Source organism: Puma concolor, chromosome E2, assembly GCF_028749965.1.
Source record: "Puma concolor isolate L17-30 chromosome E2, mPumCon1.1.hap2, whole genome shotgun sequence".
Lineage (NCBI taxonomy): Eukaryota > Metazoa > Chordata > Mammalia > Carnivora > Felidae > Puma > Puma concolor.
Window position 1 is genome coordinate 7020539 of NC_141681.1, and position 16912 is coordinate 7037450.

Below are 16912 nucleotides of genomic sequence, written 5' to 3' on the forward strand. Positions count from 1 at the left end.
ATCTCTATCAGTTAACCCCTTGTTTTTCCCTGTCCTTTGCTCTTGGGCAGCCAGGAGTGCCTGAGGAATGTCACACAGATCCCTCCTGGTAGGGGGAGGGTCGCTTGTGGGGTGTTAGCTTGTGCTTTGCTATCAGATTGCCTCTGGTGCCTTCATCACTTGTTTAGTGGATTCCTAGGACCCACCCTAGACTTGCTTGCTAACCAGACTGGCTGGTTCCGTCAGGAGGGCATGAGACTCTTGAGTTCGAGCCCCACATTGGGCATGGAACCTACTTAAAAATAAATAAATAAATAAATAAATAAATAAATAAATAAATAAATAAATAAATAAAAAACCAATCCAAGTGATTATTTTTTTTCGACTACTAAACCTTGAACTGTTACATTAGGGTCTTGGTCACATATTTCTGAATAGGTGCGATCGTGGAGATGCACTGTGTAATGGACGGCATGACAGGTGGTAAGAATTCGTCACATCCCCTGTTATCAACCTAAACAGAAAACACACTTGGACCAAAGAGTTAAGACACATTGTGTTTTGTATGGTGCTGCACTCTGTGAAATTGACATTGTTAGGCCATTTCTGACCTACCAAATGGCAGTCCTGGAAGGCTCAAGTCATAGATGCAACCCTGCTGTTAATGTTTCAAATTAGTATCTGAGATTCCTGGGGGCATCAGATGAAGTAAGTGGAGATGTGCAAAGCTTGCTGTGTAAGAGCCACACAGGGTCTTGGGGCACTCTCCCTTCCTGGCCTTATGCACCCCTTCATTGCCTGCCCAGTTAGATTTTTATAATTTGTTTCATGTTTGTTTATTTTTTAGAGAGACACACAGAGTACGAGTGGGGAAGGGACAGAGAGAGAGAAAGAGAGAGAGAGGGAGACACAGAATCCAAAGCAGGTTCCAGGCTCCGAGCTGTCAGCACAGAGCCCAATGCGGGGTTCGAACTCACGAACCTCAAGACAGTGACCTGAGCATAAGTTGGACGCTTAACTGACTGAGCCACCCAGGCACCCGTTGCCCAGTTACATTCTTAATTTCTGGTTTTTTCTCCTCAGGTGAAAATCCTATTGCCAGAAGGCAGCAAGGCAAGAGGTTGCCACGAACTTGGTTGGTAAGTTTATTTCCATTTCTACAGAGGAAACTTGACTTCCAAAGTAGAGGGCTTATCCACCAGGGTACGGGAGAGCTGGTAAGGGATGTGCAACCCTGGGTGTATATGTGGGCTACAGCCTTAAAGACCATGCAGAGAACCGATGTAATTCCAAGGAGGCTACGTCTTGGAAATTCACATACTCATCCACTAGCTGACATTAAATGAATCCAGAGAGACGAATATACACTTTGTGTTCGTTTTTAAATTTTGTTTTTTTAATTCCATAACTCAGTAGGCATAGTAGAATCACCTTGGGAACATTAAAACATCACAATACAAACAAGAATGCCCAGGCTGTACTCTAGAGCAGTGAAATACAAACATTCTGGCTGTGGGATCTGAACATCCATCAGTATTTAAATAAAACACTGCAGGTGATTTTAGTGTGAGGACAGTGCTCTGAGTCAGTGGTTCTCAGACTTTGGGGAGCATCAGAATCACCTCGGGAGCTAACGAAGCACCCTGAGGTCAAGGTCCGTCAAGGAGGAAAAGCCTAAGCTTTTGTGGTGTTCCCCAATTACGCAGGTGAAACTGATTTACTTCCAGGACCCCAAGTTTTGAGCACCTCTGTCTCGTGCAGCTAATTGTTTTAGAACAGTTTTCATACTTGGTAGCCAGTTAGAATTGCCTGGGGAGCTTTAAAAAAAAATCTATTCCTGTCCCCACTCCCATGTGATTTAATTGGTTTGTGGTTCACAGGCTCTGGAATGTTTTAAAGCTCCCCCAGGTGATTCTAATATGCAGACAGCGTTGTTAAACACTTCTAAAGAACATCTCTGCAAATTTTCCACGTCCTCTGGACATGTAAATGCTAATAACAGCTTGCAATCTGGGGGAAAAAAAAAACACCCTACGATTTCTGTTTTGGCTATAGAAGGTTCACATATGATCTCAGAAGCTGGATAAGGACCTGGCAGTGTTTATCCCTGATCTATATCTCACAGATGTCAGAGGGGTGGGATATGTTGTGTTTCGGGACTGAAATTAAAGAAATTTTGTAATGCTATGCTGGATGAAGGCAGTTTTTGTGAGCTGTATAAACCTCGGTCAAAATATATTCCTTTCAAGTTACGTGTAGTGAAAGCCAGTCTCAAAAGTTTGCATATTGAATGGTTTCATTTATGTAATATTCTTGAAATAAAGTGATAGAGATGGACGAGAGCAGATTCGTGGTTGTCAGGGTTGGGAATGGGAGTGAGAGACTGGATGTGGCCATAGAGGGTTATCTTGGGAGATCCTGTGGTGATGGAACAGTCTGTATCTTGATTGCGTTAGAAGTTACAGGAAGCTATATATGTGATACATCTGCACAGACCTATGAGCACACACATAAATGAATGCAGATATAACTGGTGAAATCTCAGTAATTCTGTGCATCGTAGTAATGTCCATTACATGGCTTTGATATTTTTTAAATTTTTTTTAATGTTTATTCATTTTTGAAAGACAGAGAGAGAGCACAAGCAGGGGTGGGGCGGAGAGAGAAGGGGACACAGAATCCGAAGCAGGCTCCAGGCTCTGAGCTGTCAGCACAGAGCCTGACGTGGGGCCCAAACTCACGAACCACGAGATCATGACCTGAGCCGAAGTCAGATGCTCAACCGGCTGAGCCACCCAGGTGCCCCACATGGCTTTGATATTTTACTATTGCTATGCAAGATGTTACTGGGGAGGTAAACAGGACTTGTTTGTACACTTCCTTGCAACTTTCTGTGAATCTATAATCCTTTCCAAGTGAAAGTTACAAAATACAAACTCCCTTTAAGACATGCTTAACAAGGGAGCCTTACTTACCTCCCAAGTAGGTCTTTGGCTGTACAAAGGCCCATAAAGTCTCCTAAAGTTTTGTAACTGAAACTAAAAATTTAAGTTTTTTGAAGTTTGGCGTCGGAGGCCAAGAAAATAAGGCCTAGCTTATGTGAAATCTTAAAAAATGAGAAAAGCCTCCTGAACAAGCTAGAGCTTTGGAAACATCTGCCGAGGTTGCAACCAAATTTAAAGTGACAATATACCTCTTTCCCACCCCATCCCACACATAACCCCCTCACAGATGTGGGTAATGTGAAAGTAAAACTTTGCCCTCAGTGCAGCACTTGCTTCGGACGCATTAACGTTGAATGTTAGGTTTCCCCACAACAGATTCTAAGTAGCCAATTCTAATAAATGATTCAGTACCTGGGGTGACTTAATACCCAGTCAACAACGGGACTTCTTTTAACCAACCACATACAGACCTACGGACTCCTTCCCCCTTCCTAACTGCAAAATTTCCATCCTTAGTGTAGCCACCGTGACTCTAGCATCCCACCCCCCTCCAGAAGATTCCATGTTCCTCTACCCAGTTTGTCTCAGGGAAATATTCAATGACTTTGTTACCTGACAGGTGAATAAACTCAGCATTCGTACTGTTGATACTGTTGGTCATGGACTAAAACCAAGGGAGACTTCAAATTACAATTTTAGAGTCTACAGAATTCTAGAGACCTTATCTCTCTCCCAAGTGTCCTCAGACAGGGACTCTTCCTGCCTCTCTTGGTGTGGCATACACAATAAGTTCGTAACATTTCCTGAGGTTCTACCAGCCAAATGGCCTCGATGTCCTCTGAGGTCACACAGGACCTCAAAAACTCTTCAGTGCCCCCGGATCAACACAGGGAGATCCTCTCTTTTCTACCTAACACTAGCATATAGTGGGTACGTAGGAATTATGGGGGACAAAGGGTTTTACAAGTGACAGAAGCAGGCAGAAATATCGCAACCTTTCAGCCTGAGGCTGTATAGGAAGGAAGTGATATTGTGATTTATAATAAGAGATGTATATGGTCTTTGACCCATTTCTAGCACACAGCTCCTAAAATGCTTGGAATTTCCTAAGTGATGACAGCAGCAAAAGTGTCTTGTTATGTTAATGAGGTGACAGGAGCTTGCCTAAAGGTGGGGACTGGTTGCTGAAGGAACCAACAGCTCCATTAGAGGGGCAGAACCTTCTCTCCTTTCCCAGTCCCCCAGCTACTGGGCTAGGGGCTGGAGACCGATGGCCAGAAAACTTAATTAATTGTGCCTAGGTAATGAAGCCTCCATAAACACCCAAAAGGAGGAGGTTTGGAAAGCTTCCAGGTGGTGAACACATAACACACAGATTCAGAGAGCATGGAGGCTCCCTGGCCTTTTCCTATGCTGTGTCCTATGTATCTCTTCATCTAACTGGTGATGCATAGCCTTTAATGTTCTGTGTAATAAACTGGTAATCTAGTAAGTAAACAGGTTTCCTGGGTTCTGTGAGCAGCCCTAGCAACTTAATTGAACCCAAGGAGAAGGTCGTTGGAACCTCTCTTCTACAGCTGGCGGGTCCAGAGGCACAGGTGACAATCTGGCATCTGAAGTGGGGGTGGGGGGACAGTCTTACAGGACTGAGCCCTTAACCTTTGGGATCTGATGTTCTTTCCAGGTAGATATTGTCGGAATTAAGTTGAATTATAGGACAATCCACAGTAGAACTGGGTATAGGATGACACTCCTTTATTTATTTATTGTTTAAATTTTTTTTTAATGTTTATTTATTTTTGAGACAGAGCATGAACGGGGGAGGGTCAGAGAGAGAGAGGGAGACACAGAATCTGAAACAGGCTCCAGCCTCCGAGCTGTCAGCACAGAGCCTGACGCGGGGCTTGAACTCACGAACCCGCAAGATCATGACCTGAGCCAAAGTCGGACGCTTAACCGACTGAGCCACCCAGGCGCCCCGAGGATGACACTCCTTTATACGGCATCAGAAAGAAAAACCATAGGCCCCAAATGGAGTCGCTTATGCTAGGCCACATCACCAACAGGAGGCTTGATACCTAAACCAACTGTAGTTTCAACTTCCTCCAGACATGTAGTCTTACCTGGGTCAGTCAAGGGTTTTCTCATCAGCACCAGTGAGGTAATCTGTCACATACCCTCCCCACCACCCCCAAAGGAAGATGAAGTCATGATAAGACCCTCTAACCCTTTAGGGAAAGTGAATTTACCAGAGGCAATCCTTTCTTTTCTTTTGCTAATAATCTCCATACCCCACCTTCCTTCCTATAAAAACCTTCCGTTTTATGCAACTCCTCAGAGCTCCCCTTTACATGATAGATAGGGTGCACCCTAATTCATGAATCAGTTAATAAAGCCACTTAGGCCTTTGAAATTCGCTTTGTTGAATTTTTGTTCTTTGTTAAAGAACAGGGGTCCGGGGTCCCATTCTCACACAAACTGTCTCATTCTCTAATACCTTCCTAAAACAGAACTCACGTGACCTTTTCTCAGGAGAATGTAATGAGGACTCCCAGCCAGGGTCTCCCTCCTCCAAGGTGATCTGGAGTCAACTCAAGCAACAAAGTCCATTCCTTTATTGAGTTCTTTCAAGCTGGAAACACAGACCAGGCACACGGTCCCAGGGGAGGCAGGTTTGCTAATCTCCTTGAGGCCTGGTTAGCAGAAATTTGACACTAATAGTATCTGGTGGTTCCCTTGTAATCTGACAGTCTCCGGGGATGTGACAAACTAGTTGAGTATCAAAGTCTGGGACATTGTCACTCCAAGTGTGGTTGGGAACCAACCGCCGCCGAGAATCTTTAGAAGGACAAATCCTCAGATCCCACTCGAGCTAGGGCTATTGAATCAGAAATCTTGGGGTGGGCACAGAATTTTCTTCCTTATTGTGGTAAAATACATACAACCCAAAATTCACCATTTAGCCGTTTTAAGGTATACAATTCAATGGCATTTAGTACATTCACAATATCATGCAAGCATCACTGCTGTCTAGCTCCATACCATTTGCATCACACTCAAAGCAAGCCCCCTCCATCCCTTAAGTTGTCCCCTCTCATTCCCCTTCCTCCTCCTCCCCCCCCTCCCCCCCCCCCCCCAGCCCAATGTTAATATGCTTTCCATCTTTCTGGATTTGCCTCTTCGGAGCATTTCAGATAAATAGGATCATCCAATACATGGCCTTTTGTGTCTGGCTTCTGTCCCCATAATCTTTTCAAGGTTCATCCATTCTGTACCACGTATCAGTTCTTCATTCATTTTTATGTATTAATAATATTCCAGCATATGGATAGATGACATTTTGCTTATCATTTCAGCAACATTTGGGTTGTTTCCACCTCTCCCAATATGAATAATGAATGCTACGAACATCCGTGTACAAGTTTTTGTTTGAACACCTGTTTCCTGTTCTCTTTAGTATATACGTAGGACTGGAGTTGCTGGCTCATATGTAATTCTATGTGAAACTTGATAAGGAACCACCAAATGTTTTCCACAGAGGCCGGGCCATTTTACATTCCCGTCAGCAACTCATGAGGGTTCCGGTGTCGGCACCTCCTTGTCATCAAGTCTTGGTTCTGGGTTTTTATTTTGTTTTGTTTTTTTATAGCCATCATAGTGGGCATGAAATGCCGTCTCACTATAGTTTTGATTTCCTGCCGTTGTTTTGAAGTAGCCTTCTTGGTGATTCTAATGCATGTGAAATTTGAAAAAGTTGTCCAGGGACCAGGAGCATCCACTCAGGAACTAGTTTCTGAAATGCAGGCTCTTAGACCAGTTAGGGTCACTCAGTCAAATTGTGCATTTTTTAAAAGTTTATTTATTTATTATTTTGAGAGATAGAGAGCACGCACACACACTTGCGCACAAATGGGGGAAGGGGAGAGAGAAGGTCCCAAGCAGGCTCTGCACTGTCAGCATGAAGCCTGATGCGGAGCTCGAACTCACAAACCTTGAGATCATGACCTGAACTGAAGTCAGAGTCTTAACCCACTGAGCCACCCAGGTGCCCCAAATTCTGCATTTTAATAAGATCTCCAGGTAATCAAGACACACACACACTGGGGGCGCCTGGGTGGCACAGTCGGTTAAGCGTCCGACTTCAGCCAGGTCACGATCTCGCGGTCCATGAGTTCGAGCCCCGCGTCAGGCTCTGGGCTGATGGCTCAGAGCCTGGAGCCTGTTTCCGATTCTGTGTCTCCCTCTCTCTCTGCCCCTCCCCCATTCATGCTCTGTCTCTCTCTGTCCCAAAAATAAATAAACGTTGAAAAAAAAAAGAAATTTAAGACACACACACACTGGTGTCTGAGAAGTGTTGGTGAAGGAAACATCGCTAAGTTGCTGACATTTCCTGGTCATCATTTAAATCTTCTCGAGTTAGGGCCTGTGTTTTTAATGCCCCATTTGTCTAATATATTCTTGTTGGACAGTCTGGAAAAGTCAAAGGAACGCAGAACTTGGAGTCAAAGAAGCAAACCCAGTTTTCAACCCTGACTCCAACACTCACCAGCTGGTTGATCCAGGCTAGTGTACTTGATCTAGAAAAGGAATTAATATCTGCACCCTGCACACTTTAGAATTAAGATTTTAGGCATGTGTGAGCATCTAATACAACTCAGCACAAAGAAGTTCACTGAGTCTGGTTCTACCTCCTCCCCTTGCCCAACACTAATCCTGGTTATTTTGTGAGAGTTTTAGGGAAGCAAATTTCAGCTGTGGCCTCCTCTCACATCACTGAGCAGCTGTTTCCTTAAGGCAGGCACCTGGCAAGAAGTTCAGGATTGATCCCATAGTCAACTTTGCTGGACTAAGTATGACCTTGCTCGAGGCTGGAACTCTGCAGGACACCTATAATTTATCGACTTGTAAGAACCTCTTGGGCCACTTACTTTGATGAAAAGTAATTGTAATGCATTTTAAATAGCTCAATGGGGTGGGCAACTATTACTTTCTCTCAGTAGAGAGGTCCCCCTTTTACTAGTGTGCTTTCTATGCACCTGTAGCTGGGCTAAGCACTCAGAACGCACAAATGCATTGAAATCTACAGCCAAGACCAGAGGTTCTCTACTGGGGGCAATTTTGGACACGGGTGCACTCACGTACACATGTACACATGCTCCCCTCCTGCCCTCCCCCCCCCCCACATGTGGCAACATCTGAAGAGTTGTCATCACCGGAGGTGGGTGCCGCTTGCAACTACTGGGTCGAGAACACAGACGCTGCTAAATATCCCGCAGGACATCAGACAGTCCTACACAGAAAGAATTCGCCTCCCCTCAAATACCAATAATACTGAGGCTGAGATATGTTGCCCCAGACTCAGGCATCACCCAAGAAGCATGCTGCATCACTCTGTTGTGGACCGATGATAAAATCGACTCAGACTCGTAGAAAAGTGGGGTGACCTGTCTGCAATTACCCAACAGGTACAGAGAAGAGCAGGATGCAAACCACACTGGCTGAACATCCCTGGGGTCAGAGTTGTTTTATAAGGTTTGTTTTCAACCGTTCTTCTTCAAGCATAGCCTGCAACTGTTTACTCTGCAATTTAAGGGCAAAACTGGCCAGAAAAAGCTCTCAGAACTCTCAAATAAAGATTTTTCAACTGCCTTTTGTACAATCAATCAGAGCTGCCTCCCAATTCCTCTAATACTTGGTTAAATATTTATCCAACTGCCTTGCAGGGATTAAAGAGCTATTCTGTTTCTGTGAGAGGGATGATAAACACGATTACAGGGTTAGGTTTCTCCTAGAGCAGGTGTGGTCGGATGTGGAAGTAATGACCTGTGGGGGTGATGTGCCCCCGGGGGCCAGTGTGTGACAGGCAGCGGGCCGGATGGAAGGTAACTCAGTGTCACAGTCAGGGGTGGCGATGCCAGTGGCTGTCAGGATAAAAAGCCCTGTACAGGCACAACCACAGCCAGCCTCAGAGAGGCCCTTCGAGTCTGCCACCTGTCCGGTGCGAGGCTGCTGCTTAAGCACGTGTCCCTGCATATCGTCTTAGCAGGGCCCTCAGAAGAAGTGGTTATTCTTACCCCCAAAGTCCCATGAGGAAGCTGCAGCCCAGAGGTTCAGGACTTTGTTCTGGGTCACTAAGTTGTCGGTGGTAAAGACAGTTTCCAAACCTGGGTAGTTTGTCTCCATTCTAGGAGGCTGGCTTCCTCTTCCTTCTGAAACCTGATTCTATCTGTAGAGCTATGTGGTATCTCTTGCACCCCTTCTGTTTCTTGTTCTTTCTTTGGGGATGGGAGATGAGGGAGAGGAGGGTGTATTCACCACGTGGTGGACTCTTCCCTGATCTCCTGGAAAAGATGTTAAAGAAGCTGTGTTTCCTCCCTACCCCAGTCCTATAACTTCCCATCCATAGGAGTGGATTTAGATGTAGAATGGGGCACCTGAGTGGCTCCAGTCAGTTAAGCATCTGACTCTCGGTTTTGGCTCAGGTCATGATCTGATGGTTCGTGGGTTTGAGCCCCACGTCAGGCTCTGTGCTGACAGTATGGAACCTGCTTGGGATTCTGTCTCCCTGTCTCTCTGTCCCTCTCCCTCTCTGCCCTCCCCCACTCACACTCTTGTTCTCTCTCTCTCTCAAAATAAGTAAATAAACACTAGATGTAGGTTATGTTGACCTTATTCCCACCTGGGAATGGGGGTAAAGTTGGTGTGAGCATATAGTAGTGGGGTTAACAGGAAGAGGAAAATGGTGGAGGTGATAGCTTTGGGACAAGCTCTTGAGGTTCTTGGCCTTGTGGTTGGCATGGTGGTAACACATGAGAACCAGCTGAATCAACAGGGGAGGCTGTGGCTTGGTGAATCAGAATGTGGAGCCAAAGTTCAAATTCCAGTTCTAACTGGAGGGCCAGTCACATAACTCTTCTGAACCTCAGTTTTCACAACTCCGAAATGGGGATACTAATACTTGGCAGGGTTCTTGGGATCATAGATCTGACAGTACCCAACAAATGCTTGAAGTATAATGAATGCTTCATAACAGCTGTTAATATTTATTCGCCATCTACTCTATGCCAGGCACTGTTCTGAGTACTTTAACATTAGTTCTAAAGGTACTTAACGGTCACAACTATCCTGTGAGGTATGTTCAATTATTATCCTCATTAACACCACTTTAGAAGATAAAAAAAAATCAAAAGTGCAGAGAGTTTAACCGACTTACCCAAGGTCGTGGAAAATGATAGAGCTAACTCTCACACAGAGTTTTCTTTTTTTTTTTTTTTAATTTTTTTTAACGTTTATTTATTTTTGAGACAGAGAGAGACAGAGCATGAATGGGGGAGGGTCAGAGAGAGGGAGGCACAGAATCCAAAACAGGCTCCAGGCTCTGAGCTGTCAGCACAGAGCCCGACGTGGGGCTTGAACTCACAGACCGCGAGATCATGACCTGAGCCGAAGTCGGCTGCCCAACCGAATGAGCCACCCAGGCGCCCCCCAAAAAATTTTTTTAAGTAGGCTCCACACCCATGGTGGGGCTCGAACTCACAACCTTGAGATCAAGAATCATTTGCTCTTCTGACTGAGCCAGCCAGGTGCCCCAAAAAACATGCAATTGTTTGTTTAAAAAAAATTTTTTTTTCTTTAATGTTTATTCTTGTGAGAGAGAGAGAGAAAGAGGGAGACACAGAATCCAAAGCAGGCTCCAAGCTCTGAGCTGTCAGCACAGAGCCCGACGCCGGGCTCGAACCCACAAGTTGTGAGATCATGACCTGAGCCGAAGTCGGCCGCCCAACCGACTGAGCCACCCAGGTGCCCCTCACACAGAGTTTTCAGTGTGCACACAAACACTTGAAGGTTCAATGTAATGTTACTCACTATAGCAAAAAGTGGGAACAACCCAATGTCCATCAACTCATAAATGGATAAACAAAATATGGTCTACCCATACAGTGGGAAATTACTCAGCTTTAGAAAGGAATGGAGTTCAGGGGCAACCTGTGCCTGGCTGGCTCAGTTAGAGGAGCATGAGACTCTTCATCTCTGGGTTGTGACTTAGAGCCCCACCTTGGGTATAGACATTACTTACAAATAAAATCTAAATAAATAAATAAATAGGAATGGAGTTCTGATGCATGCTACAACATGGATGAACCTTAAAACTATGAGGAAAGAGAGAGCAGGGGAGCTCCGGCCTGCTGAAATTCTTTGGAAGGAGAACAGAGCATTTATAAGTGTCTCCGTTAAAACGAGTCTTGTTGTATAGGGTATAGTCCTTTCTTCCATCTTTGCACAAAATCCTTAATGAAATCTGTTCTGAAGATCTGAGCCAATCTGAACTTGACTTTGCTTTGGGGGGAATGCAATAAAATGCTGCGTCGACTCAACATGGTATGAAGGATGAGAAGTGAAAGCTGTCCACAGGGCCCTGGGTTGCAGAAGGGTGGAAGGAACGGGTATTCAGGTTCAGAGAAAAGTAAAATGTTTGGAATAGGAAATTAGGTACATGTGCTAAGTTGTTAATCAGAAATAATTAAAGTTTGACATATAGAAAGAGCCAAACTGGGATTGTAAAACGTGCACTTATCACTGTGGTAAGAATTGGTGCCTTGTTGCTTAAACTGAATGAAATGTTGACAGTTCTTCAGGAGTTTCTACTGCAATATTGGAATTGAACATATTGGCCAAATAAAGTGGAAATTAAAAAAAAAAAAAGAAGAATTAATGCCTTGCTAGGAAGGATGTCTGTCTGGGACTTAAAACTAATGAAAGATATCCTCCAGGAGTGCTTGGGAGGCCTGGGGCAGAGTGAGCCTTGAAATGGAAAGCCTATGTTGGGTATTAGAAGGTCAGCCCTACAGTCTCCCCCTTCACCACCACCACAGCCCCCTCTCCCCGGCTAGGGTGGGAAAGGCAGTGGAGAAGTGTCGATGGACCTCCATCCATCTTTGAAGAGACTGGATGGGCCCAGAGGTATTTCACCTGATATCAACCCAGGTGTACTTTCCTACTGCTTCTAATGGCAAATTCCCACAAACCTAGTGGCTTAAACAATAAAAATGTATTAGCTTACAGTTTTGAAAGTCACAGGTTTCACTGAGCTAAAATGAAGGTGTCAACAAGGCTGTGTTCAGAGCCTCTGGAGTCTCCAAGGGAGAATCATCAGTTCCTCTGACTTTTGCCACTTCTAGAAGCCTCCTGCATTCCTTGGCTCCTGGTCCCTTCCTCCACCTCTGACTGTGACTCTCCTGCTTCCCCGTTATAAGGACTCTTGTGTCTGAACCATCTAGATAATGCAGGATAATCTTGGCATTTCTAGCTCTTTTACTCAATCATACCTGCAAGGCCCCCTTTGCCAGGTAAAGTCACATATTCCAGGTTCCAGGAATTAGGATGTGCATGCATTTGAGGAAACATTATTCTTCTTTTGTTTTAATATTTCTTTATTTTTTAGAGAGAGAGAGAGAGACAGAGTGCAAGCAGGAGAGGGGCGGAGAGAGAGAGGGAGACACAGAATCCCAAGCAGGCTCCAGACTCTGAGCTGTCAGCACAGAAATCGACGTGGGGCTTGAAGCCACGAACCGCGAGATCATGACCTGAGCCAAAGTTGGATGCTTACCCAACTGATCCACCTACGCACCAAACTAGTTACCTACTCATACCAGCCTGAGACACTTTATTTGGGGTTATTTGCTATGCTGCACTGGGTTACTGGAACAGAGTTATCAATTCCAGCCCAGCCCCTCCTGGCTGATGTAAACTTGCATGATAAATCTACCCCTGTGAAATTCTTGTCATGCAGAAGGTGGCACGGATACCAGGCTCATGACAACCTGATGGGCCAGGGCTACAGTGAGCTCCTTTGGAGAACATTCATTAGTGACTGATTGCCTATCTCTCTCTCTCTCCATGACTCCTACTTCAAAATGAGAAAAAGACCAGGAAGGAATTCCTAGATAAGCACGTTTTCCAAAATTGCTTTTATATTAACTTTGCCAAGAGACACATCAAATTGACATCACATTGGATGCTAATTTCAATGGATTGTTTGGTTACATATTGTGTTTTATACTTGCTTTGACTCTCCTGATCCTGTGTTACATTCTAGGTCCTTACCCCCCTGCTCAAAATATTTTCCATTGTTTTGTAAAACTCTTGTCAGCCAAATGCAAGGATTTCCTTATTTTGTTTTCTGCTGAATTTCTCTGCTCTTCCTCACTGGAGGAAACTACAAGCATCATTTAAGAGTTTTGCTCCTATCTTTTTACAAACACCTGCCCTATAAGGTACATATGCTTGCCATCTGTTTTGATTTCTTGCCACTGCCTTAACAACTTTATAAAATGCCTTAGGTGTCTTCCGTGTCCTACAGATGAACTTCATTCTAGAGTTTCTTTGGGACATAAGGATTTAAAGCTGAATGTGATGAAGTAAGACTCCATACATCTTGGTGACTGAATGGATGGGAGAAAGGAGGGAAAGGCAAAGGGAGAAACAAATAAAAGAAATTTTAGGGACATCTGGGTAGGCCCATCGGTTAAGCATCTGACTCTTGATTTTGGCTCCGGGCATAATCTCATGGTTTGTGAGTTCGAGCCCCACACCAGGCTCTGTACTAACAGTGCAGGGCCTGCTTGAAATTCTCTCTCTGCCCCTCTCCTGCTCTCTCTCTCTCTGTCTCTCAAAATATATAAATAAACTTAAAAAAAAAAAGAAAAGAAATCTCAAAGCTCTGAAATTTTAAAGACCAGGAGAAAAACCAAAAGAAGGGGAGAAAACTTTGAATTGCCGGTGACAACTTTGGTTTCAGATGTGTTGACTTGGCGATGATGGTAAGATGATAGAATGGAAGTAGTAAGGCTAGATGTAAAGAATTTGCACATCCACCGTAAAAATAAGAGTGAAGGTATTGTGATTTATTTTTTTTAACACTCAAGTGTCCCTCCAATGGAAACAGAAGAGAGTACGAAGCCTTGGTTTAGAAAAAGCATTAGAAGCCAAGTTGAAGATGCAGGAACAGGCATGTTCTGTATTGTAAATTCTTCATTCCCTCATTCATCCATCCATTTTTCATTCATTCTCACACTTGGATTTCTTCATTTATTAGTTGAGATCCTACATGCCAGACCCTGTGCCCATAGCAGGTAGTGTGCCTATTAGTGATAACTCAAGTACAGTCTTCTTAATGAATGAGCTGCTCAAAGTTGAAGGCAAAGAGAGAAAAGAGCAAAGTTTGTCAGTGTGCCAAGAAGCAGGCAATGATCAGTTACTTCAGTAAATATTTGTTTAATGAGTGAGGCAAGGAGTGTGTGAGAATTTTTCAGAGGTACCAGGCTGTGCCAGGGAGCTGAAAAAGGCGAGGTTTCCACAGAGGTAAAAATTTTGAAGGCTAAGTTCAGAAGAAAGATAAGGCTGAAATGTTGCAAATGCGTTTTCCCAGGATTTGTTCACTTAGCGAGGTAGCAAGAAATTGGAACTATTTCAGGATTCTCATACAAGTTAAAATATAATACTCATTTCTGTTAACCACCTTAGCCTTTCTTTCCCCATTCTCTTTCTCCTCCCTCTCTCCTTCTTGTCCTTCCTCCCTTCTTTGCTTCCTTTCTCCTCAGGCCAATCACCAACTTAGTAACCCACATTCACGTAGGTAAGTTCAAGAAGTTGCTGAGTTAAAGGTAGGAAGGAAATATGATGAACAGTGATAATTGCCTAGTCTATACAAAGGACCTCACCCCAAAAACCAAATAAATGAAATAAAGTAACTAGTGGATCCTTCATTTAAAAAAAAAAAAAATCTTGTTTGGAACCAACTGATCAAACAGTGAAGAGTAGTGGTGTTCCTCTTTTTGAAGGCAGGATCCTAAAGTCCAAGCCCCCACCCCCTTGGCTTCCCTTTTACTCGTGCAGTGGCCCGAAAGACAACCCCATGGACGTTCCCAAAGCCAAGTCAGGATCTAAGGAACCCCAGTTTGAAAATGCCTGTTCTAGGCGCCTGGGTGGCTCAGTTGGTTTAGTGTTGAGCTCTTGATCTGAGCTCCGGTCTCAGTCTCAGGGTCATGAGTTCAACCCCTGTGTTGGGCTCTGAGCTGAGTGTGGAGCCTACTTTAAAAAAAAGAGAGAGAGAGAAGGGGAGAAAGAGAAAGAAAGAAAGAAAGAAAGAAAGAAAGAAAGAAAGAAAGAAAGAAAGAAAGAAAGAAAGAAGAGAAGGAAAGGAAAGGAAAGAAAATGCCTGTCCTAGAAGAAAGGATGTGATATCACATACATGGGCTTGTTTATGAAAGGGAGTTTGTTAAACCCTGGACTCAAGTTGTTGACTATCTGTTCTTTTTTTTTTTTTTTCAACGTTTATTTATTTTTGGGACAGAGAGAGACAGAGCATGAATGGGGGAGGGGCAGAGAGAGAGGGAGTCACAGAATCGGAAACAGGCTCCAGGCTCTGAGCCATCAGCCCAGAGCCCGACGCGGGGCTTGAACTCACGGACCGCGAGATCGTGACCTGGCTGAAGTCGGACGCTTAACCGACTGCGCCACCCAGGCGCCCCTGACTATCTGTTCTTTGAAATGGAAAAAAAGTGAGTCATCAAATGTCACACCCTGACCCAACTGCCTTGAGATTGCAAAATATTGGGAAGGATCTTATGGAAAATACCATTGGGCAGCCAACAGAGATGTGGAGCTCCATCAGTGCCAACAGTGGGGACATTTGCCTACTCATCTTACGAATGTGCCCAGTTCAAAACAGATTACCAGTAACTGTATGCCTGGTTTCCTGTCCAAATCTAGGAAGCTTACGTGTTATGAAGATATGTAAAACCTAAATCCCCAGTAACGAGTAGATGACATAAGAGGTAAGCGTTTGTACATGAAAGGATTTGAAAGGGAAGGTTTTATTGTATTAAGATGAACGGTAAACATACAATTTGACTAATCTCGACCCAGCCCTGCAGAAGCCTGTCCTGCTTTCTTCTTTGGTCCACAAAGAATGCAACAAGCCACATCTTGCACAACAGGCACCATACAACCTTGTGGGGAAAGGCCAACTCACCTGCCATGCTGCTGATGTTCACCAGCCTCCCCTTGGATTTCCTAAGAAGAGGCAAAAATGCCTTTGTGACCTCCACGGCCCCAAAGAAGTTCACGGCCATGCATTGTTTGTAGTTAGTCATGGGAATGAGCTCCCCGTCCGTTGGTAAGCCAATGATCCCAGCATTGTTGACCACAGCCCACAGTCCTGAGGACAGAAAGGAATGACTTTGATGTCTCATGATGCTGGAGAGCAGGAGGATTTTTAACACTTAAAGCTCCAGAGTCTAAAAGTCCCCTTTCAGGTTTAGGATCCAGGCAGATCACTCAAACTCAGACCTCAGTCTCCTCGAATACCTAAAACCACCTCCTTTGGGGTGGGGGTGGGGGGTTGTGTAGTGAGTAGATTTGAAATATTAAGCAATGGTTTTTTGGAGGTATTTCCTTCTCCTTCTAACACTTTCCTACATCCAAGCAGCTAGATATTTGCTGTATCCGCAGAGGGAAGCAGCAGCAAGGGGGATAGTAATAAGGGCCTACCTCATGTTTCTCCCTTAAAGGAGTGTGTAGAGACAGTAGAACATCCTTAGGACCATGCGGGATGATATAGAAGCCTGTCTTCCCTTTTCCCTAAACTAGAAGAGATCCCCTAATCCAGGGAAATGAGACAGCTAGAGAAGTGTCGAGAGCTAAGAAGATGCAGAATCTCTGAGCCCTAGTCCCTTCCCCACCCAGCCTAATCCTATTGATTGCATCAGAATCACCCAGAGGGCTTGTACAAACAGACCGCTGGGCCCACCTCCAGGGAATCCCATTTGGGGGTGTCTGGGATGGAGCTTGAGAATCTACATTTCTAACGACCTCCCATGTGGTGCTGATGCAGGTCTGGACCACACTTGGAGAAGCCCTGTTCCCAAGTGGTGGTTTGCCACCTTGACTGCACATTAGGATCACCTGGGGGTGGGGGGAGCACTTTT

At 44.6% G+C, this 16912-nt stretch overlaps 1 protein-coding gene across 1 annotated transcript in view; it reads right to left on the minus strand.

Moving 5' to 3' along the window:
* The window catches only part of HSD17B2 (hydroxysteroid 17-beta dehydrogenase 2), a 91831-nt gene that overhangs the window by 19554 nt on the left and 55365 nt on the right, over positions 1 to 16912 (minus strand). Inside the window, exon 3 of the mRNA XM_086688822.1 lies at positions 15958 to 16143. Coding sequence (XP_086544948.1) covers positions 15958 to 16143 — 186 coding nt within the window. The remainder of the gene's footprint in view (positions 1 to 15957; positions 16144 to 16912) is intronic.